Below are 23,744 nucleotides of genomic sequence, written 5' to 3' on the forward strand. Positions count from 1 at the left end.
AGTTACTAAACATCTTCACAGTTGCTGTTTATTATGTAATGCATAATTGCAATAATGCAATAAATAAGTAACATTTAAATCTAGCTACAGTTTTATTGACAGCTTAGTTTCTGAGATGCTGTCGCTGCCAGGGACTCGGTTGGCAGGGTGATTGCAGAGGCATTTTCAACAGACTCTCGACTCTCATCCGGTATAACTTTATCAACAACGTGTTTTTCTATTAGACCGCTTTCTCCCAAGTAGCATATGGAAAATCCATCGTACCATGCCTCCTGATCCTTCAGTACTTCCTTCAATTGCCACACCTTTTATTTCCAGAACTGGAACATCACCTTCAGGCCGGATATGCCCCTCACGCGCCACCTTATGCGCACGGTGTAATCGTCGGTATGCTTTGTAATTTTAAGAACCTCAAACTTAACGTAGGCGTACTTTAGGTGACCCACAGTTCGAAGAATGGCAATTTGCTTAACAAAGTGGTATAGACCGACTGTGTGCTTGCCGGTAATATTGTTCTGAAATATAAGGTTTGGGCTGTATATGGAATAGTTCAGCGGTTCAACAAAGAGTTTGCGAAGCGTGGTTCGCAGAACTTCGTAGGCTCGCTCCAGATCTTCAGGCTTTCGAACATTTTCCTTCTCTTTGGAGGATGTTTGTACATTACTGTTTTCGTGAAAACTTCGTTTCGGTTGCATTACGCTACTACCTTCACATTTTAGCCAATTGTAGTTATATGATCCTGTGCAAGGAGAGTATAATCGCATTGTGGAAGCCCACGCCTGTTCTTTGGAGCCCCACAAGCTTATCAAATTGCTCTTTCTCATTGATAAAATTCCAAAATTTCGCATCATTTTGACAAGGACCATTGACGAATTTACCGGACTCTGGTAACTGTATTTCCCGTAATATGTTAAATGTTTCTTCCTTTTAAGCGTCACTCTGCCGTTCAAATATCACGTTTAAATTCTTCATCTGGTTTTACTCAGCGTTTAAATTGTGGGGTTTTTAATCTTTTTTAGACGTGCTCGTGTGGTAACCAAGTTTATTTGGAATCGAAAAATCATATGGTCATATGTATATCAATATAAATATTTTGTACAATAAAAGTGTGAGGTGATGTGATAGTTTTTTTGGGATATCTCAACGGAACTTTCTGAACTCGGAGACAGTTTACACTATTTTTTTGTAGTTTCAGTGATCCAACGTCGTTAGAATAATAGTTGGATAATGGAAATAAGTATCCATATTTGTATGTGATATTTCCCGTATGCGACTATACTTCAAGACCACTCTAGTCTAAATTATTGTCGCACCAGTCGAAAAGCTGTTGAACTATTTGTGCCAAAACGTGACACCCAGTTGTGGTAGAGTAATACCTAACAAAAATAGATCCAAAGAAAATTCATGTCGACCAGAAATACCTAGATTTTTCAAATCACAACGTTCCCCCTCGTTTTTTTTTTGGTTTTAAATCATCTCAAGGATGATCGGAATTTTGATCGTAGCACTGTAGCCACATTGATCAGATACTGGTGATGTAGTTTGGCGAGTTTGACAGGTCGGTATATAAAAAAAAGAGGAAAATTACTTAACTGTTTTAGAAAATAAACTGAAATTACTTTATAACATGATGAAGAAAAAAGCGGTCAAAAGTTTAAGTCAGCAGTTTTGATGAAGATTGCCAGCTCTCTGAGATGTAGCGGCTCTTTTTTGATTAATAATTGATGTAAATTGTTATAATATTTAAAGATTTTGAATTTCCTTCTGAGCCCGGCAAATCTTTGGCAATCGAAGATCAGGTGTTCGGCATATTCAGTTACATTGCACGTTTCTCAGATATTTGAGTCAATTGCTTTGATTCTGTGTAGGAAGACTTTGTCGTATGTGTGTCCCGTCATAGGTCTGTTAATGGTCTTGATGCTTTTAGCATTCCATTTAAGAGAAAAATGCCAGGGTTTACTGGGTATGTCTGGAAATATGTCTATGAGGCTGGATCCCTTCGTCCTACACTTCGTCCTGTAGTCCTCATTCCATTTGTATACTAAAAAGTTCCTAATTTCTCTTTGAGCCTCCTTGTAGCTGTATTTTATATTTATTGTAAACCCCTCACTTGTAGCAGCCTTTGCTGCTATGTCAGTCTTTTCGTTGATGGCCACACCCTTGTGACCAGGGACCCATAGAATGTCAAGTTTCTGAATGTCTGATTGGTTAACTATGTTGTGAATATCATTCACTAGGTACGAGTCTGTATTCTTATTTTTAATTAAATTAATAGCTAGTAATATTCGACTGAATATCAAAATCGAAAATATTGTTTCGAATCCTTTACGGAGAACAATTAACCTATTATAAGCCAAGGGGCCGAAAAAAATGAAATTTTAATCATTTTAGCGCAGTTCAGGTGAAAGTTAGCGTTGTTATTTTTAATTTCAGATAAAAGATGGCCTGAATCTACAAGAAGAATTTACAATCGTTAATATTTTCTGCCATTTACCTGAAGAAGGTGAACTATTTAAATATAGGGGGCTTAAGTGGGCTAAATTCGTTTTTTCATCATAACGAGACGCTATATTGTTGTTGGAAAAAAAAACAGCAATCGCCGTAGCAAGAAAATAAGTCAAGTATTTAAAACAAACCAGTCAAGTAGAAAATTGATTAATTTATTGGATAAAATTATGTGGGCAGGACTGAGAGATCTACCTAGCTAGTAATATTCGACGGAATATCAAAAACGGGGAATAGTACAATAGAACTTGAATTCGTCGGTATATCTATGGTATATTTGGGTATATTTCTGATGGTCGGACATTATATTTTAACAATAAATCCGCGGCACACTTTTGTTTAGCTTCCGAATAAATATATTATTAAGTGAAGTGGAGGCTATTTTAAATACGCAGTTTCAGCAGCTGGAAGATATCATCGGGGAAATATTAAAAGTAAAAAAGAGCGTAAGTGTTAACAAGCTGCAAAGTCGTTGGTTCCTTATTTTCCTTATTTTTGTATGCAGGGGCAGAACTCAGACACATTGCGAACTGCGGCGGCATTGAAATTTGTTGCATTAAAGCATGCAAATCGAGAAGTTAAACAGAAAATAAAGTCTGGACGGGATAACTTACACTTGGAAAAATGTAAAGTGGACATAAGTCGGTTGCAATTGCAAAATCTTCTGTACGAAGTGAGCCACTTGAAAAAGGACATCGTGCGTTGCGAGAAATTCCAGAGTCGTGACTCCAAGTTGGTCCTGCTCTCAGACACTGAGTATTTTACCAAATTGCCGGGAATTGAAGATAGTAAAGTGAAACCAGAATCGGAGCACTACAAGCATTTGCAGCGCTTAGATTGTGAACTGCGTTTAAGGAAAGACCTGGATGAACAGAAAAGCTCATTGAAGAACTCCAAAAAGGAGCTGCAACAAGAGAATCTTAAACAACATAATAGGTACGTTTCATTCGCGCCAGCTCTACGCACCCTAAAGAGTGCTACGAAACCGCTGCATGATGCACTGCAGCTTTCTCTTGATGTTGAATGGAAGCTTAGTGCTGTGGTCAAATATCTGCCCAAGCCTCTTTATATATTATTCATCAAACTGCAATGCCTTCAACGTGCGAGCGATGAGCCATCATTCAATGTTGAAGTGGTAGGATATGAAAGTGAAGCTCAGATGCAGGAGTTGACAAACCTAAAGCAAAACCCAAAAGCAAGGCGCGACTACTCTGAAAGGGACATTGAATTGTCGGGAAAGCCTGAGGAAAATCCTTTGAACAAAGAATTAAGTCCTCATCCTCTGCACATTCGCATCACGGTAAGATTAAACCAAAACATACGACTATAGAAAAATACCTTAACGTTCGAACGGTCTCTAGCTTGGCTCTGCTGGCTCGATTCAACTGTTGATTATTCGCTATTTCGAACAAATTAAATGTGCGACAGCATGGCCTCAATTGAGCATTTCCAATAATACAAACCATCAAGGGTAAGTTTTAGCGAGTGAATTGCTTTAGCAGCAACTATATTTTAAAACATTTTCATGTTTTTAGGGATACTAATTTCGTTCAGCATCTCCTTCGGCATTTGTTTGCAAACGATTTGGGTAATGAAATACTTATACCCGGTATTCAATACGATGTAAGACAAGCAACAAGCTATAATTTTCCTATATATATGTATGAATCATAAAATTATATATTTGCGTTAGTTACAGAATAAGGATCTGACACCAGAGGAATGTATACAATATCTGGAGTCTAAGGACTTTGGAAAAGCATACTGTTGGTTACAAAGTATATGCTCTATACCAACAGTCCACAGCTCGATGTTGTATAAGCATGAGCTGAACTTGAATAAAAGCATGCGGGAGACCATAGCTCGCATTACACGGCGCTGGAACTCTTGGTTAAATCTAAGTCAGCAAATACGTGGTCTGACTAACAAGGACATCGATTTGTATGCACTAAAAGAAAATGTCTATCCTGCGGCTTTGTCTTGCAGCCTAGTGCAGTGGACGGCGATCACTCTCGAGGAATTCCTAGCCCAAAATTCAGACGTACTAAACATTTCTCCGGATGATAAGGGCATAACATACAATTCCTATCGTGCTGTGATTGTTCGTGGCTCTGCCAAAATGGAATGTTTCATTCGAATACCGAGTAATTATCCATTGGAAATGCCACTCTGGATATTGAGTGTGCATTGGAACGGTCGCCGTACATCGCAGAATAATGCAGCTATCAAGGTTAGTTTGTTCAGACTTCCATGCGTTATATATAAGCTTATTTTGATACCATTTTGTAGATGATGGAGTACTGGACCAACTCATTGCAACCCCAACAGCTGGAAGCAAATTATCGTATTCTGTACGCTCAGCTTTTCCGAACTATTTATAGTTTTGACATCTTTCTGGAGACAGAAGGCTCAATGCAGACGACTATAGAATACACCAAGGAAAAGCCTTATATAAGTGCATTTGCAAAACGATGCCGATTGCGATTGCATAAAAAAGGGTTCCGTACACGCATTCAAACAATAAGGACCTAAAAACAAATATAAGAATATGGTTTTGTAAAAAAAAATCAAAAGCAGTTACTAAACATCTTCACAGTTGCTGTTTATTATGTAATGCATAATTGCAATAATGCAATAAATAAGTAACATTTAAATCTAGCTACAGTTTTATTGACAGCTTAGTTTCTGAGATGCTGTCGCTGCCAGGGACTCGGTTGGCAGGGTGATTGCAGAGGCATTTTCAACAGACTCTCGACTCTCATCCGGCATAACTTTATCAACAACGTGTTTTTCTATTAGACCGCTTTCTCCCAAGTAGCATATGGAAAATCCATCGTACCATGCCTCCTGATCCTTCAGTACTTCCTTCAATTGCCACACCTTGTATTTCCAGAACTGGAACATCACCTTCAGGCCGGATATGCCCCTCACGCGCCACCTTATGCGCACGGTGTAATCGTCGGGATGCTTTGTAATTTTAAGAACCTCAAACTTAACGTAGGCGTACTTTAGGTGACCCACAGTTCGAAGAATGGCAATTTGCTTAACAAAGTGGTATAGACCGACTGTGTGCTTGCCGGTAATATTGTTCTGAAATATAAGGTTTGGGCTGTATATGGAATAGTTCAGCGGTTCAACAAAGAGTTTGGGAAGCGTGGTTCGCAGAACTTCGTAGGCTCGCTCCAGATCTTCAGGCCTTCGAACATTTTCCTTCTCTTTGGAGGATGTTTGTACATTACTGTTTTCGTGAAAACTTCGTTTCGGTTGCATTACGCTACTACCTTCACATTTTAGCCAATTGTAGTTATATGATCCTGTGCAAGGAGAGTATAATCGCATTGTGGAAGCCCACGCCTGTTCTTTGGAGCCCCACAAGCTTATCAAATTGCTCTTTCTCATTGATAAAATTCCAAAATTTCGCATCATTTTGACAAGGACCATTGACGAATTTACCGGACTCTGGTAACTGTATTTCCCGTAATATGTTAAATGTTTCTTCCTTTTAAGCGTCACTCTGCCGTTCAAATATCACGTTCAAATTCTTCATCTGGTTTTACTCAGCGTTTAAATTGTGGGGTTTTTAATCTTTTTTAGACGTGCTCGTGTTGTAACCAAGTTTATTTGGAATCGAAAAATCATATGGTCATATGTATATCGATATAAATATTTTGTACAATAAAAGTGTGAGGTGATGTGATAGTTGTTTTGGGATATCTCAACGAAACTTTCTGAACTCGGAGACAGTTTACACTATTTTTTTGTAGTTTCAGTGATCCAACGTCGTTAGAATCATAGTTGGATAATGGAAATAAGTATCCATATTTTTATGTGATATTTCCCGTATGCGACTATACTTCAAGACCACTCTAGTCTAAATTATTGTCGCACCAGTCGAAAAGCTGTTGAACTATTTGTGCCAAAACGTGCCACCCAGTTGTGGTAGAGTAATACCTAACAAAAATAGATCCAAAGAAAATTCATGTCGACCAGAAATACCTAGATTTTTCAAATCACAACGTTCCCACTCGTTTTTTTTTTGGTTTTAAATCATCTCAAGGATGATCGGAATTTTGATCGTAGCACTGTAGCCACATTGATCAGATACTGGTGATGTAGTTTGGCGAGTTTGACAGGTCGGTATATAAAAAAAAGAGGAAAATTACTTAACTGTTTTAGAAAATAAACTGAAATTACTTTATAACATGATGAAGAAAAAAGCGGTCAAAAGTTTAAGTCAGCAGTTTTGATGAAGATTGCCAGCTCTCTGAGATGTAGCGGCTCTTTTTTGATTAATAATTGATGTAAATTGTTATAATATTTAAAGATTTTAAATTTCCTTCTGAGCCCGGCAAATCTTTGGCAATCGAAGATCAGGTGTTCGGCATATTCAGTTACATTGCACGTTTCTCAGATATTTGAGTCAATTGCTTTGATTCTGTGTAGGAAGACTTTGTCGTATGTGTGTCCCGTCTTAGGTCTGTTAATGGTCTTGATGCTTTTAGCATTCCATTTAAGAGAAAAATGCCAGGGTTTACTGGGTATGTCTGGAAATATGTCTATGAGGCTGGATCCCTTCGTCCTACACTTCGTCCTGTATTCCTCATTCCATTTGTATACTAAAAAGTTCCTAATTTCTCTTTGAGCCTCCTTGTAGCTGTATTTTATATTTATTGTAAACCGCTCACTTGTAGCAGCCTTTGCTGCTATGTCAGTCTTTTCGTTGATGGCCACACCCTTGTGACCAGGGACCCATAGAATGTCAAGTTTCTGAATGTCTGGTTAACTATGTTGTGAATATCATTCACTAGGTACGAGTCTGTATTCTTATTTTTAATTAAATTAATAGCTAGTAATATTCGACGGAATATCAAAATCGAATATATTGTTTCGAATCCTTTACGGAGAACAATTAACATATTATAAGCCAAGGGGCCGAAAATAATGAAATCTTAGTCATTTTAGCGCAGTTCAGGTGAAAGTTAGCGTTGTTATTTTTAATTTCAGATGAAAGATGGCCTGAATCTACAAGAAGAATTTACAATCGTTAATATTTTCTGCCATTTACCTGAAGAAGGTGAACTATTTAAATAGAGGGGGCTTAAGTGGGCTAAATTCGTTTTTTCATCATAACGAGACGCTATATTGTTGTTGGAAAAAAAAACAGCAATCGCCGTAGCAAGAAAATAAGTCAAGTATTTAAGACAAACCAGTCAAGTAGAAAAATGATTAATTTATTGGATAAAATTATGTGGGCAGGACTGAGAGATCTACCTAGCTAGTAATATTCGACGGAATATCAAAAACGGGGAATAGTACAATAGAACTTGAATTCGTCGGTATATCTATGGTATATTTGGGTTTATTTCTGATGGTCGGACATTATATTTTAACAATAAATCCGCGGCACACTTTTGTTTAGCTTCCGAATAAATATATTATTAAGTGAAGTGGAGGCTATTTTAAATACGCAGTTTCAGCAGCTGGAAGATATCATCGGGGAAATATTAAAAGTAAAAAAGAGCGTAAGTGTTAACAAGCTGCAAAGTCGTTGGTTCCTTATTTTCATTATTTTTGTATGCAGGGGCAGAACTCAGACACATTGCGAACTGCGGCGGCATTGAAATTTGTTGCATTAAAGCATGCAAATCGAGAAGTTAAACAGAAAATAAAGTCTGGACGGGATAAATTACACTTGGAAAAATGTAAAGTGGACATAAGACGGTTGCAATTGCAAAATCTTCTGTACGAAGTGAGCCACTTGAAAAAGGACATCGTGCGTGGCGAGAAATTCCAGAGTCGTGACTCCAAGTTGGTCCTGCTCTCAGACACTGAGTATTTTACCAAATTGCCGGGAATTGAAGATAGTAAAGTGAAACCAGAATCGGAGCACTACAAGCATTTGCAGCGCTTAGAGTGTGATCTGCGTTTAAGGAAAGACCTGGATGAACAGAAAAGCTCATTGAAGAACTCCAAAAAGGAGCTGCAACAAGAGAATCTTAAATAATCTTGATGTTGAATGGAAGCTTAGTGCTGTGGTCAAATATCTGCCCAAGCCTCTTTATATATTATTCATCAACCTGCAATGCCTTCAACGTGCGAGCGATGAGCCATCATTCAATGTTGAAGTGGTAGGATATAAAAGTGAAGCTCAGATGCAGGAGTTGACAAACCTAAAGCAAAACCCAAAAGCAAGGCGCGACTACTCTGAAAGGGAGATTGAATTGTCGGGAAAGCCTGAGGAAAATCCTTTGAACAAAGAATTAAGTCCTCATCCTCTGCACATTCGCATCACGGTAAGATTAAACCAAAACATACGACTATAGAAAAATACCTTAACGTTTGAACGGTCTCTAGCTTGGCTCTGCTGGCTCGATTCAACTGGTGTTGATTATTCGCTATTTCGAACAAATTAAATGTGCGACAGCATGGCCCCAATTGAGCATTTCCAATAATACAAACCATCAAGGGTAAGTTTTAGCGAGTGAATTGCTTTAGCAGCAACTATATTTTAAAACATTTTCATGTTTTTAGGGATACTAATTTCGTTCAGCATCTCCTTCGGCATTTGGTTGCAAACGATTTGGGTAATGAAATACCTATACCCGGTATTCAATACGATGTAAGACAAGCAACAAGCTATAATTTTCCTATATATATGTATGAATCATAAAATTATATATTTGCGTTAGTTACAGAATAAGGATCTGACACCAGAGGAATGTATACAATATCTGGAGTCTAAGGACTTTGGAAAAGCATACTGTTGGTTACAAAGTATATGCTCTATACCAACAGTCAACAGCTCGATGTTGTATAAGCATGAGTTGAACTTGAATAAAAGCATGCGGGAGACCATAGCTCGCATTACACGGCGCTGCAACTCTTGGTTAAATCTAAGTCAGCAAACACGTGGTCTGACTAACAAGGACATCGATTTGTATGCACTAAAAGAAAATGTCTATCCTGCGGCCTTGTCTTGCAGCCTAGTGCAGTGGACGGCGATCACTCTCGAGGAATTCCTAGCCCAAAATTCAGACGTACTAAACATTTCTCCGGATGATAAGGGCAACACATATAATTCCTATCGTGCTGTGATTGTTCGTGGTTCTGCCAAAATGGAGTGTTTCATTCGAATACCGAGTAATTATCCATTGGAAATGCCACTCTGGATATTGAGTGTGCATTGGAACGGTCGCCGTACATCGCAGAATGATGCAGCTATCAAGGTTAGTTTGTTCAGACTTCCATGCGTTATATATAAGCTTATTTTGATACCATTTTGTAGATGATGGAGTACTGGACCAACTCATTGCAACCCCAACAGCTGGAAGCAAATTATCGTATTCTGTACGCTCAGCTTTTCCGAACTATTTATAGTTTTAACATCTTTCTGGAGACAGAAGGCTCAATGCAGACGACTATAGAATACACCAAGGAAAAGCCTTATATAAGTGCATTTGCAAAACAATGCCGATTGCGTCCATATAAATACATAAAACGAGGGGGAACGTTGTGAGTTACTGCGGACACCGCAACTCTACAGTTATACCCGATACTAAGTCAGTATGGCTCTCCTCCGGCAGACGCCGCTAATATTAAACGACACGACAAAGAGTGCGTGCGAGAGAGACAGAAAATCAGTCTGAGCGTGACGTCGGGCGCTGCGTAGCCACTGCAAATTGATTTGTTCCTATTGGCTATAAAAATGATCTGATCTGATCCAGATTCAGCAATCTGATAGATATGGTCATTATCTATGATTCTGCGTTTTTAGTTTTCTCGAATGTGCAATATTGTGGATGCAACAGATTTTCGTCCTTTGTGGGGCGGAAAAGGGTGAGGCGAAATTTTGAGATATACGTTTTATAGTAAGATCTAACAGGAGTGCGGATACCAAATTTGGTTACTCTAGCCTTAATAGTCTCTGAGATTTGTGAATATCCCCAGATTTTCATCCTTTGCGGGGGCGGAAGGGGGTGTGGCGAAATTTTGAAACAAACTCGTCTCGGTCCGATATATTAGGAGTGTGGATACCAAATTTGGTTGCTCTAGCTTTTATAGTCTCTGAGATCTAGGCGCTAATGTTTTACTCTAAGCAAAGCCGCCTATGCTACGTGTGTGTTAGAGAGAGACAGGTCGAGAAAAAATGAAATTGTTTTCTTGATGCTGGCTATAATAATACGATCCAATTCAGATTCCGCAGTCTTAAAGATATGGTCATTCTCTACAATTCTACGTTTTTGGTTTTCTCATATCTTTAAAATTGTGGATGCCACAGATTTTCGTCCTTTGTGGGGGCGGAAGTGGGCGGGGCGAAGTTTTGAAATATTTTTGTAGCAGTGACATATCACAGAAGTCTGGGGCCAAAACATCGTTGCTCTAGCTCTTATAGTCTTTGAGCACTAGGCGCTGAAGGGGACGGACAGACGGACGGACGGACAGACGGTCAGACGGACAGACAGACATGGCTCAATCGACTCGGCTATTGATGCTGATCAAGAATATATATACTTTATGGGGTCGGAAACGATTCCTTCTGGACGTTACACACATCCACTTTTACCACAAATCTAATATACCCCAATACTCATTTTGAGTATCGGGTATAAAAAGGGTTCCGTACACGCATTTTGTAAAAAAAAATCAAAAGCAGTTACTAAACATCTTCACAGTTGCTGTTTATTATGTAATGCATAATTGCAATAATGCAATAAATAAGTAACATTTAAATCTAGCTACCGTTTTATTGACAGCTTAGTTTCTGAGATGCTGTCGCTGCCAGGGACTCGGTTGGCAGGGTGATTGCAGAGGCATTTTCAACAGACTCTCGACTCTCATCCGGTATAACTTTATCAACAACGTGTTTTTCTATTAGACCGCTTTCTCCCAAGTAGCATATGGAAAATCCATCGTACCATGCCTCCTGATCCTTCAGTACTTCCTTCAATTGCCACACCTTGTATTTCCAGAACTGGAACATCACCTTCATGCCGGATATGCCCCTCACGCGCCACCTTATGCGCACGGTGTAATCGTCGGTATGCTTTGTAATTTTAAGAACCTCAAACTTAACGTAGACGTACTTTAGGTGACCCACAGTTCGAAGAATGGCAATTTGCTTAACAAAGTGGTATAGACCGACTGTGTGCTTGCCGGTAATATTGTTCTGAAATATAAGGTTTGGGCTGTATATGGAATAGTTCAGCGGTTCAACAAAGAGTTTGGGAAGCGTGGTTCGCAGAACTTCGTAGGCTCGCTCCAGATCTTCAGGCTTTCGAACATTTTCCTTCTCTTTGGCGGATGTTTGTACATTACTGTTTTCGTGAAAACTTCGTTTCGGTTGCATTACGCTACTACCTTCACATTTTAGCCAATTGTAGTTATATGATCCTGTGCAAGGAGAGTATAATCGCATTGTGGAAGCCCACGCCTGTTCTTTGGAGCCCCACAAGCTTATCAAATTGCTCTTTCTCATTGATAAAATTCCAAAATTTCGCATCATTTTGACAAGGACCATTGACGAATTTACCGGACTCTGGTAACTGTATTTCCCGTAATATGTTAAATGTTTCTTCCTTTTAAGCGTCACTCTGCCGTTCAAATATCACGTTCAAATTCTTCATCTGGTTTTACTCAGCGTTTAAATTGTGGGGTTTTTAATCTTTTTTAGACGTGCTCGTGTTGTAACCAAGTTTATTTGGAATCGAAAAATCATATGGTCATATGTATATCGATATAAATATTTTGTACAATAAAAGTGTGAGGTGATGTGATAGTTGTTTTGGGATATCTCAACGAAACTTTCTGAACTCGGAGACAGTTTACACTATTTTTTTGTAGTTTCAGTGATCCAACGTCGTTAGAATCATAGTTGGATAATGGAAATAAGTATCCATATTTTTATGTGATATTTCCCGTATGCGACTATACTTCAAGACCACTCTAGTCTAAATTATTGTCGCACCAGTCGAAAAGCTGTTGAACTATTTGTGCCAAAACGTGCCACCCAGTTGTGGTAGAGTAATACCTAACAAAAATAGATCCAAAGAAAATTCATGTCGACCAGAAATACCTAGATTTTTCAAATCACAACGTTCCCCCTCGTTTTTTTTTTGGTTTTAAATCATCTCAAGGATGATCGGAATTTTGATCGTAGCACTGTAGCCACATTGATCAGATACTGGTGATGTAGTTTGGCGAGTTTGACAGGTCGGTATATAAAAAAAAGAGGAAAATTACTTAACTGTTTTAGAAAATAAACTGAAATTACTTTATAACATGATGAAGAAAAAAGCGGTCAAAAGTTTAAGTCAGCAGTTTTGATGAAGATTGCCAGCTCTCTGAGATGTAGCGGCTCTTTTTTGATTAATAATTGATGTAAATTGTTATAATATTTAAAGATTTTAAATTTCCTTCTGAGCCCGGCAAATCTTTGGCAATCGAAGATCAGGTGTTCGGCATATTCAGTTACATTGCACGTTTCTCAGATATTTGAGTCAATTGCTTTGATTCTGTGTAGGAAGACTTTGTCGTATGTGTGTCCCGTCATAGGTCTGTTAATGGTCTTGATGCTTTTAGCATTCCATTTAAGAGAAAAATGCCAGGGTTTACTGGGTATGTCTGGAAATATGTCTATGAGGCTGGATCCCTTCGTCCTACACTTCGTCCTGTATTCCTCATTCCATTTGTATACTAAAAAGTTCCTAATTTCTCTTTGAGCCTCCTTGTAGCTGTATTTTATATTTATTGTAAACCGCTCACTTGTAGCAGCCTTTGCTGCTATGTCAGTCTTTTCGTTGATGGCCAGACCCTTGTGACCAGGGACCCATAGAATGTCAAGTTTCTGAATGTCTGGTTAACTATGTTGTGAATATCATTCACTAGGTACGAGTCTGTATTCTTATTTTTAATTAAATTAATAGCTAGTAATATTCGACGGAATATCAAAATCGAATATATTGTTTCGAATCCTTTACGGAGAACAATTAACCTATTATAAGCCAAGGGGCCGAAAATAATGAAATCTTAGTCATTTTAGCGCAGTTCAGGTGAAAGTTAGCGTTGTTATTTTTAATTTCAGATGAAAGATGGCCTGAATCTACAAGAAGAATTTACAATCGTTAATATTTTCTGCCATTTACCTGAAGAAGGTGAACTATTTAAATAGAGGGGGCTTAAGTGGGCTAAATTCGTTTTTTCATCATAACGAGACGCTATATTGTTGTTGGAAAAAAAAACAGCAATCGCCGTAGCAAGAAAATAAGTCAAGTATTTAAGACAAACCAGTCAAGTAGAAAAATGATTAATTTATTGGATAAAATTATGTGGGCAGGACTGAGAGATCTACCTAGCTAGTAATATTCGACGGAATATCAAAAACGGGGAATAGTACAATAGAACTTGAATTCGTCGGTATATCTATGGTATATTTGGGTTTATTTCTGATGGTCGGACATTATATTTTAACAATAAATCCGCGGCACACTTTTGTTTAGCTTCCGAATAAATATATTATTAAGTGAAGTGGAGGCTATTTTAAATACGCAGTTTCAGCAGCTGGAAGATATCATCGGGGAAATATTAAAAGTAAAAAAGAGCGTAAGTGTTAACAAGCTGCAAAGTCGTTGGTTCCTTATTTTCATTATTTTTGTATGCAGGGGCAGAACTCAGACACATTGCGAACTGCGGCGGCATTGAAATTTGTTGCATTAAAGCATGCAAATCGAGAAGTTAAACAGAAAATAAAGTCTGGACGGGATAAATTACACTTGGAAAAATGTAAAGTGGACATAAGACGGTTGCAATTGCAAAATCTTCTGTACGAAGTGAGCCACTTGAAAAAGGACATCGTGCGTGGCGAGAAATTCCAGAGTCGTGACTCCAAGTTGGTCCTGCTCTCAGACACTGAGTATTTTACCAAATTGCCGGGAATTGAAGATAGTAAAGTGAAACCAGAATCGGAGCACTACAAGCATTTGCAGCGCTTAGAGTGTGATCTGCGTTTAAGGAAAGACCTGGATGAACAGAAAAGCTCATTGAAGAACTCCAAAAAGGAGCTGCAACAAGAGAATCTTAAATAATCTTGATGTTGAATGGAAGCTTAGTGCTGTGGTCAAATATCTGCCCAAGCCTCTTTATATATTATTCATCAACCGGCAATGCCTTCAACGTGCGAGCGATGAGCCATCATTCAATGTTGAAGTGGTAGGATATAAAAGTGAAGCTCAGATGCAGGAGTTGACAAACCTAAAGCAAAACCCAAAAGCAAGGCGCGACTACTCTGAAAGGGAGATTGAATTGTCGGGAAAGCCTGAGGAAAATCCTTTGAACAAAGAATTAAGTCCTCATCCTCTGCACATTCGCATCACGGTAAGATTAAACCAAAACATACGACTATAGAAAAATACCTTAACGTTCGAACGGTCTCTAGCTTGGCTCTGCTGGCTCGATTCAACTGGTGTTGATTATTCGCTATTTCGAACAAATTAAATGTGCGACAGCATGGCCCCAATTGAGCATTTCCAATAATACAAACCATCAAGGGTAAGTTTTAGCGAGTGAATTGCTTTAGCAGCAACTATATTTTAAAACATTTTCATGTTTTTAGGGATACTAATTTCGTTCAGCATCTCCTTCGGCATTTGGTTGCAAACGATTTGGGTAATGAAATACCTATACCCGGTATTCAATACGATGTAAGACAAGCAACAAGCTATAATTTTCCTATATATATGTATGAATCATAAAATTATATATTTGCGTTAGTTACAGAATAAGGATCTGACACCAGAGGAATGTATACAATATCTGGAGTCTAAGGACTTTGGAAAAGCATACTGTTGGTTACAAAGTATATGCTCTATACCAACAGTCAACAGCTCGATGTTGTATAAGCATGAGCTGAACTTGAATAAAAGCATGCGGGAGACCATAGCTCGCATTACACGGCGCTGCAACTCTTGGTTAAATCTAAGTCAGCAAACACGTGGTCTGACTAACAAGGACATCGATTTGTATGCACTAAAAGAAAATGTCTATCCTGCGGCCTTGTCTTGCAGCCTAGTGCAGTGGACGGCGATCACTCTCGAGGAATTCCTAGCCCAAAATTCAGACGTACTAAACATTTCTCCGGATGATAAGGGCATAACATATAATTCCTATCGTGCTGTGATTGTTCGTGGTTCTGCCAAAATGGAGTGTTTCATTCGAATACCGAGTAATTATCCATTGGAAATGCCACTCTGGATATTGAGTGTGCATTGGAACGGTCGCCGTACATCGCAGAATGATGCAGCTATCAAGGTTAGTTTGTTCAGACTTCCATGCGTTATATATAAGCTTATTTTGATACCATTTTGTAGATGATGGAGTACTGGACCAACTCATTGCAACCCCAACAGCTGGAAGCAAATTATCGTATTCTGTACGCTCAGCTTTTCCGAACTATTTATAGTTTTAACATCTTTCTGGAGACAGAAGGCTCAATGCAGACGACTATAGAATACACCAAGGAAAAGCCAAAGAGTGCGTGCGAGAGAGACAGAAAATCAGTCTGAGCGTGACGTCGGGCGCTGCGTAGCCACTGCAAATTGATTTGTTCCTATTGGCTATAAAAATGATCTGATCTGATCCAGATTCAGCAATCTGATAGATATGGTCATTATCTATGATTCTGCGTTTTTAGTTTTCTCGAATGTGCAATATTGTGGATGCAACAGATTTTCGTCCTTTGTTTGGGCGGAAAAGGGTGAGGCGAAATTTTGAGATATACGTTTTATAGTAAGATCTAACAGGAGTGCGGATACCAAATTTGGTTACTCTAGCCTTAATAGTCTCTGAGATTTGTGAATATCCCCAGATTTTCATCCTTTGCGGGGGCGGAAGGGGGTGTGGCGAAATTTTGAAACAAACTCGTCTCGGTCCGATATATTAGGAGTGTGGATACCAAATTTGGTTGCTCTAGCTTTTATAGTCTCTGAGATCTAGGCGCTTATGTTTTACTCTAAGCAAAGCCGCCTATGCTACGTGTGTGTTAGAGAGAGACAGGGCGAGAAAAAATGAAATTGTTTTCTTGATGCTGGCTATAATAATACGATCCAATTCAGATTCCGCAGTCTTAAAGATATGGTCATTCTCTACAATTCTCCGTCTATGGTTTTATCATATTTTTAAAATTGTGGATGCCACAGATTTTCGTCCTTTGTGGGGGCGGAAGTGGGCGGGGCGAAGTTTTGAAATATTTTTGTAGCAGTGACATATCACAGAAGTCTGGATCCAAAACATCGTTGCTCTAGCTCTTATAGTCTTTGAGCACTAGGCGCTATAGGGGACGGACAGACGGACGGACGGACAGACGGTCAGACGGACAGACAGACATGGCTCAATCGACTCGGCTATTGATGCTGATCAAGAATATATATACTTTATGGGGTCGGAAACGATTCCTTCTGGACGTTACACACATCCACTTTTACCACAAATCTAATATACCCCAATACTCATTTTGAGTATCGGGTATAAAAAGGGTTCCGTACACGCATTTTGTAAAAAAAAATCAAAAGCAGTTACTAAACATCTTCACAGTTGCTGTTTATTATGTAATGCATAATTGCAATAATGCAATAAATAAGTAACATTTAAATCTAGCTACAGTTTTATTGACAGCTTAGTTTCTGAGATGCTGTCGCTGCCAGGGACTCGGTTGGCAGGGTGATTGCAGAGGCATTTTCAACATACTCTCGACTCTCATCCGGCATAACTTTATCAACAACGTGTTTTTCTATTAGACCGCTTTCTCCCAAGTAGCATATGGAAAATCCATCGTACCATGCCTCCTGATCCTTCAGTACTTCCTTCAATTGCCACACCTTGTATTTCCAGAACTGGAACATCACCTTCAGGCCGGATATGCACCTCACGCGCCACCTTATGCGCACGGTGTAATCGTCGGGATGCTTTGTAATTTTAAGAACCTCAAACTTAACGTAGGCGTACTTTAGGTGACCCACAGTTCGAAGAATGGCAATTTGCTTAACAAAGTGGTATAGACCGACTGTGTGCTTGCCGGTAATATTGTTCTGAAATATAAGGTTTGGGCTGTATATGGAATAGTTCAGCGGTTCAACAAAGAGTTTGGGAAGCGTGGTTCGCAGAACTTCTTAGGCTCGCTCCAGATCTTCAGGCTTTCGAACATTTTCCTTCTCTTTGGCGGATGTTTGTACATTACTGTTTTCGTGAAAACTTCGTTTCGGTTGCATTACGCTACTACCTTCACATTTTAGCCAATTGTAGTTATATGATCCTGTGCAAGGAGAGTATAATCGCATTGTGGAAGCCCACGCCTGTTCTTTGGAGCCCCACAAGCTTATCAAATTGCTCTTTCTCATTGATAAAATTCCAAAATTTCGCATCATTTTGACAAGGACCATTGACGAATTTACCGGACTCTGGTAACTGTATTTCCCGTAATATGTTAAATGTTTCTTCCTTTTAAGCGTCACTCTGCCGTTCAAATATCACGTTTAAATTCTTCATCTGGTTTTACTCAGCGTTTAAATTGTGGGGTTTTTAATCTTTTTTAGACGTGCTCGTGTGGTAACCAAGTTTATTTGGAATCGAAAAATCATATGGTCATATGTATATCAATATAAATATTTTGTACAATAAAAGTGTGAGGTGATGTGATAGTTTTTTTGGGATATCTCAACGGAACTTTCTGAACTCGGAGACAGTTTACACTATTTTTTTGTAGTTTCAGTGATCCAACGTCGTTAGAATCATAGTTGGATAATGGAAATAAGTATCCATATTTTTATGTGATATTTCCCGTATGCGACTATACTCAAGACCACTCTAGTCTAAATTATTGTCGCACCAGTCGAAAAGCTGTTGAACTATTTGTGCCAAAACGTGCCACCCAGCTGTGGTAGAGTAATACCTAACAAAAATAGATCCAAAGAAAATTCATGTCGACCAGAAATACCTAGATTTTTCAAATCACAACGTTCCCCCTCGTTTTTTTTTTGGTTTTAAATCATCTCAAGGATGATCGGAATTTTGATCGTAGCACTGTAGCCACATTGATCAGATACTGGTGATGTAGTTTGGCGAGTTTGACAGGTCGGTATATAAAAAAAAGAGGAAAATTACTTAACTGTTTTAGAAAATAAACTGAAATTACTTTATAACATGATGAAGAAAAAAGCGGTCAAAAGTTTAAGTCAGCAGTTTTGATGAAGATTGCCAGCTCTCTGAGATGTAGCGGCTCTTTTTTGATTAATAATTGATGTAAATTGTTATAATATTTAAAGATTTTAAATTTCCTTCTGAGCCCGGCAAATCTTTGGCAATCGAAGATCAGGTGTTCGGCATATTCAGTTACATTGCACGTTTCGCAGATATTTGAGTCAATTGCTTTGATTCTGTGTAGGAAGACTTTGTCGTATGTGTGTCCCGTCATAGGTCTGTTAATGGTCTTGATGCTTTTAGCATTCCATTTAAGAGAAAAATGCCAGGGTTTACTGGGTATGTCTGGAAATATGTCTATGAGGCTGGATCCCTTCGTCCTACACTTCGTCCTGTATTCCTCATTCCATTTGTATACTAAAAAGTATTTTATATTTATTGTAAACCGCTCACTTGTAGCAGCCTTTGCTGCTATGTCAGTCTTTTCGTTGATGGCCACACCCTTGTGACCAGGGACCCATAGAATGTCAAGTTTCTGAATGTCTGGTTAACTATGTTGTGAATATCATTCACTAGGTACGAGTCTGTATTCTTATTTTTAATTAAATTAATAGCTAGTAATATTCGACGGAATATCAAAATCGAATATATTGTTTCGAATCCTTTACGGAGAACAATTAACCTATTATAAGCCAAGGGGCCGAAAATAATGAAATTTTAGTCATTTTAGCGCAGTTCAGGTGAAAGTTAGCGTTGTTATTTTTAATTTCAGATGAAAGATGGCCTGAATCTACAAGAAGAATTTACAATCGTTAATATTTTCTGCCATTTACCTGAAGAAGGTGAACTATTTAAATAGAGGGGGCTTAAGTGGGCTAAATTCGTTTTTTCATCATAACGAGACGCTATATTGTTGTTGGAAAAAAAACAGCAATCGCCGTAGCAAGAAAATAAGTCAAGGATTTAAGACAAACCAGTCAAGTAGAAAAATGATTAATTTATTGGATAAAATTATGTGGGCAGGACTGAGAGATCAGCAATTCGAGTAATATTCGACGGAATATCAAAAACGGGGAATAGTACAATAGAACTTGAATTCGTCGGTATATCTATGGTATATTTGGGTTTATTTCTGATGGTCGGACATTATATTTTAACAATAAATCCGCGGCAAACTTTTGTTTAGCTTCCGAATAAATATATTATTAAGTGAAGTGGAGGCTATTTTAAATACGCAGTTTCAGCAGCTGGAAGATATCATCGGGGAAATATTAAAAGTAAAAAAGAGCGTAAGTGTTAACAAGCTGCAAAGTCGTTGGTTCCTTATTTTCATTATTTTTGTATGCAGGGGCAGAACTCAGACACATTGCGAACTGCGGCGGCATTGAAATTTGTTGCATTAAAGCATGCAAATCGAGAAGTTAAACAGAAAATAAAGTCTGGACGGGATAAATTACACTTGGAAAAATGTAAAGTGGACATAAGACGGTTGCAATTGCAAAATCTTCTGTACGAAGTGAGCCACTTGAAAAAGGACATCGTGCGTGGCGAGAAATTCCAGAGTCGTGACTCCAAGTTGGTCCTGCTCTCAGACACTGAGTATTTTACCAAATTGCCGGGAATTGAAGATAGTAAAGTGAAACCAGAATCGGAGCACTACAAGCATTTGCAGCGCTTAGAGTGTGATCTGCGTTTAAGGAAAGACCTGGATGAACAGAAAAGCTCATTGAAGAACTCCAAAAAGGAGCTGCAACAAGAGAATCTTAAATAATCTTGATGTTGAATGGAAGCTTAGTGCTGTGGTCAAATATCTGCCCAAGCCTCTTTATATATTATTCATCAACCTGCAATGCCTTCAACGTGCGAGCGATGAGCCATCATTCAATGTTGAAGTGGTAGGATATAAAAGTGAAGCTCAGATGCAGGAGTTGACAAACCTAAAGCAAAACCCAAAAGCAAGGCGCGACTACTCTGAAAGGGAGATTGAATTGTCGGGAAAGCCTGAGGAAAATCCTTTGAACAAAGAATTAAGTCCTCATCCTCTGCACATTCGCATCACGGTAAGATTAAACCAAAACATACGACTATAGAAAAATACCTTAACGTTTGAACGGTCTCTAGCTTGGCTCTGCTGGCTCGATTCAACTGGTGTTGATTATTCGCTATTTCGAACAAATTAAATGTGCGACAGCATGGCCTCAATTGAGCATTTCCAATAATACAAACCATCAAGGGTAAGTTTTAGCGAGTGAATTGCTTTAGCAGCAACTATATTTTAAAACATTTTCATGTTTTTAGGGATACTAATTTCGTTCAGCATCTCCTTCGGCATTTGGTTGCAAACGATTTGGGTAATGAAATACCTATACCCGGTATTCAATACGATGTAAGACAAGCAACAAGCTATAATTTTCCTATATATATGTATGAATCATAAAATTATATATTTGCGTTAGTTACAGAATAAGGATCTGACACCAGAGGAATGTATACAATATCTGGAGTCTAAGGACTTTGGAAAAGCATACTGTTGGTTACAAAGTATATGCTCTATACCAACAGTCAACAGCTCGATGTTGTATAAGCATGAGTTGAACTTGAATAAAAGCATGCGGGAGACCATAGCTCGCATTACACGGCGCTGCAACTCTTGGTTAAATCTAAGTCAGCAAACACGTGGTCTGACTAACAAGGACATCGATTTGTATGCACTAAAAGAAAATGTCTATCCTGCGGCCTTGTCTTGCAGCCTAGTGCAGTGGACGGCGATCACTCTCGAGGAATTCCTAGCCCAAAATTCAGACGTACTAAACATTTCTCCGGATGATAAGGGCATAACATATAATTCCTATCGTGCTGTGATTGTTCGTGGTTCTGCCAAAATGGAGTGTTTTATTCGAATACCGAGTAATTATCCATTGGAAATGCCACTCTGGATATTGAGTGTGCATTGGAACGGTCGCCGTACATCGCAGAATGATGCAGCTATCAAGGTTAGTTTGTTCAGACTTCCATGCGTTATATATAAGCTTATTTTGATACCATTTTGTAGATGATGGAGTACTGGACCAACTCATTGCAACCCCAACAGCTGGAAGCAAATTATCGTATTCTGTACGCTCAGCTTTTCCGAACTATTTATAGTTTTAACATCTTTCTGGAGACAGAAGGCTCAATGCAGACGACTATAGAATACACCAAGGAAAAGCCTTATATAAGTGCATTTGCAAAACAATGCCGATTGCGTCCATATAAATACATAAAACGAGGGGAACGTTGTGAGTTACTGCGGACACCGCAACTCTACAGTTATACCCGATACTAAGTCAGTATGGCTCTCCTCCGGCAGACGCCGCTAATATTAAACGACACGACAAAGAGTGCGTGCGAGAGAGACAGAAAATCAGTCTGAGCGTGACGTCGGGCGCTGCGTAGCCACTGCAAATTGATTTGTTCCTATTGGCTATAAAAATGATCTGATCTGATCCAGATTCAGCAATCTGATAGATATGGTCATTATCTATGATTCTGCGTTTTTAGTTTTCTCGAATGTGCAATATTGTGGATGCAACAGATTTTCGTCCTTTGTGGGGGCGGAAAAGGGTGGGGCGAAATTTTGAGATATACGTTTTATAGTAAGATCTAACAGGAGTGCGGATACCAAATTTGGTTACTCTAGCCTTAATAGTCTCTGAGATTTGTGAATATCCCCAGATTTTCATCCTTTGCGGGGGCGGAAGGGGGTGTGGCGAAATTTTGAAACAAACTCGTCTCGGTCCGATATATTAGGAGTGTGGATACCAAATTTGGTTGCTCTAGCTTTTATAGTCTCTGAGATCTAGGCGCTAATGTTTTACTCTAAGCAAAGCCGCCTATGCTACGTGTGTGTTAGAGAGAGACAGGGCGAGAAAAAATGAAATTGTTTTCTTGATGCTGGCTATAATAATACGATCCAATTCAGATTCCGCAGTCTTAAAGATATGGTCATTCTCTACAATTCTACGTTTTTGGTTTTCTCATATCTTTAAAATTGTGGATGCCACAGATTTTCGTCCTTTGTGGGGGCTTAAGTGGGCGGGGCGAAGGTTTGAAATATTTTTGTAGCAGTGACATATCACAGAAGTCTGGGTCCAAAACATCGTTGCTCTAGCTCTTATAGTCTTTGAGCACTAGGCGCTGAAGGGGACGGACAGACGGACGGACGGACAGACGGTCAGACGGACAGACAGACATGGCTCAATCGACTCGGCTATTGATGCTGATCAAGAATATATATACTTTATGGGGTCGGAAACGATTCCTTCTGGACGTTACACACATCCACTTTTACCACAAATCTAATATACCCCAATACTCATTTTGAGTATCGGGTATAAAAAGGGTTCCGTACACGCATTCAAACAATAAGGACCTAAAAACAAATATAAGAATATGGTTTTGTAAAAAAAAATCAAAAGCAGTTACTAAACATCTTCACAGTTGCTGTTTATTATGTAATGCATAATTGCAATAATGCAATAAATAAGTAACATTTAAATCTAGCTACAGTTTTATTGACAGCTTAGTTTCTGAGATGCTGTCGCTGCCAGGGACTCGGTTGGCAGGGTGATTGAGAGGCATTTTCAACATACTCTCGACTCTCATCCGGCATAACTTTATCAACAACGTGTTTTTCTATTAGACCGCTTTCTCCCAAGTAGCATATGGAAAATCCATCGTACCATGCCTCCTGATCCTTCAGTACTTCCTTCAATTGCCACACCTTGTATTTCCAGAACTGGAACATCACCTTCAGGCCGGATATGCCCTCACGCGCCACCTTATGCGCACGGTGTAATCGTCGGGATGCTTTGTAATTTTAAGAACCTCAAACTTAACGTAGGCGTACTTTAGGTGACCCACAGTTCGAAGAATGGCAATTTGCTTAACAAAGTGGTATAGACCGACTGTGTGCTTGCCGGTAATATTGTTCTGAAATATAAGGTTTGGGCTGTATATGGAATAGTTCAGCGGTTCAACAAAGAGTTTGGGAAGCGTGGTTCGCAGAACTTCTT

At 38.9% G+C, this 23,744-nt stretch overlaps 4 protein-coding genes and 2 pseudogenes across 5 annotated transcripts in view; 2 read left to right on the top strand and 4 right to left on the bottom strand.

Moving 5' to 3' along the window:
• The window catches only part of LOC117190333 (THO complex subunit 5-like), a 34,959-nt gene extending 24,923 nt beyond the window's left edge, over positions 1-10,036 (top strand). Inside the window, exons 3-7 of the mRNA XM_033395411.1 lie at positions 8,517-8,798; positions 8,860-8,972; positions 9,037-9,124; positions 9,201-9,731; positions 9,791-10,036. Of these exons, the coding sequence (XP_033251302.1) occupies positions 8,658-8,798; positions 8,860-8,972; positions 9,037-9,124; positions 9,201-9,731; positions 9,791-10,021 (1,104 nt within the window). The 5' untranslated portion in view covers positions 8,517-8,657 and the 3' untranslated portion in view covers positions 10,022-10,036. The remainder of the gene's footprint in view (positions 1-8,516; positions 8,799-8,859; positions 8,973-9,036; positions 9,125-9,200; positions 9,732-9,790) is intronic.
• LOC117190354 lies at positions 2-1,050 on the bottom strand (annotated as a pseudogene).
• Positions 2,838-23,231, top strand: LOC117190327 (THO complex subunit 5-like). Of its 2 annotated transcripts, XM_033395402.1 has the most exons (7): positions 2,838-2,951; positions 3,011-3,805; positions 3,867-3,976; positions 4,041-4,128; positions 4,199-4,735; positions 4,795-5,056; positions 23,125-23,231. In XM_033395402.1, exons 2-6 carry the CDS (start codon positions 3,665-3,667, stop codon positions 5,035-5,037), a joined length of 1,119 nt encoding a protein of 372 aa, XP_033251293.1. In that variant the 5' UTR covers positions 2,838-2,951; positions 3,011-3,664; the 3' UTR covers positions 5,038-5,056; positions 23,125-23,231. The 2 variants fall into 2 exon arrangements, with proteins under 2 accessions (XP_033251293.1, XP_033251294.1); XM_033395403.1 differs by lacking the exon at positions 23,125-23,231 and having other exon boundaries at positions 2,843-2,951; positions 4,205-4,735; positions 4,795-5,159.
• On the bottom strand, positions 5,082-6,142 carry LOC117190343 (uncharacterized protein C6orf136 homolog). Its single transcript, XM_033395423.1, has one exon. The coding sequence runs from the start codon at positions 5,944-5,946 to the stop codon at positions 5,173-5,175; it is 774 nt and encodes a 257-aa protein (XP_033251314.1). The 5' UTR covers positions 5,947-6,142; the 3' UTR covers positions 5,082-5,172.
• LOC117190342 (uncharacterized protein C6orf136 homolog) lies at positions 11,159-12,267 on the bottom strand. Its single transcript, XM_033395422.1, has one exon. The coding sequence runs from the start codon at positions 12,020-12,022 to the stop codon at positions 11,249-11,251; it is 774 nt and encodes a 257-aa protein (XP_033251313.1). The 5' UTR covers positions 12,023-12,267; the 3' UTR covers positions 11,159-11,248.
• On the bottom strand, positions 17,069-18,114 carry LOC117190351 (annotated as a pseudogene).
• Positions 23,232-23,744: the final 513 nt, after the last annotated feature.

This window comes from Drosophila miranda (assembly GCF_003369915.1).
Source record: "Drosophila miranda strain MSH22 chromosome Y unlocalized genomic scaffold, D.miranda_PacBio2.1 Contig_Y1_pilon, whole genome shotgun sequence".
Taxonomy (NCBI): domain Eukaryota; kingdom Metazoa; phylum Arthropoda; class Insecta; order Diptera; family Drosophilidae; genus Drosophila; species Drosophila miranda.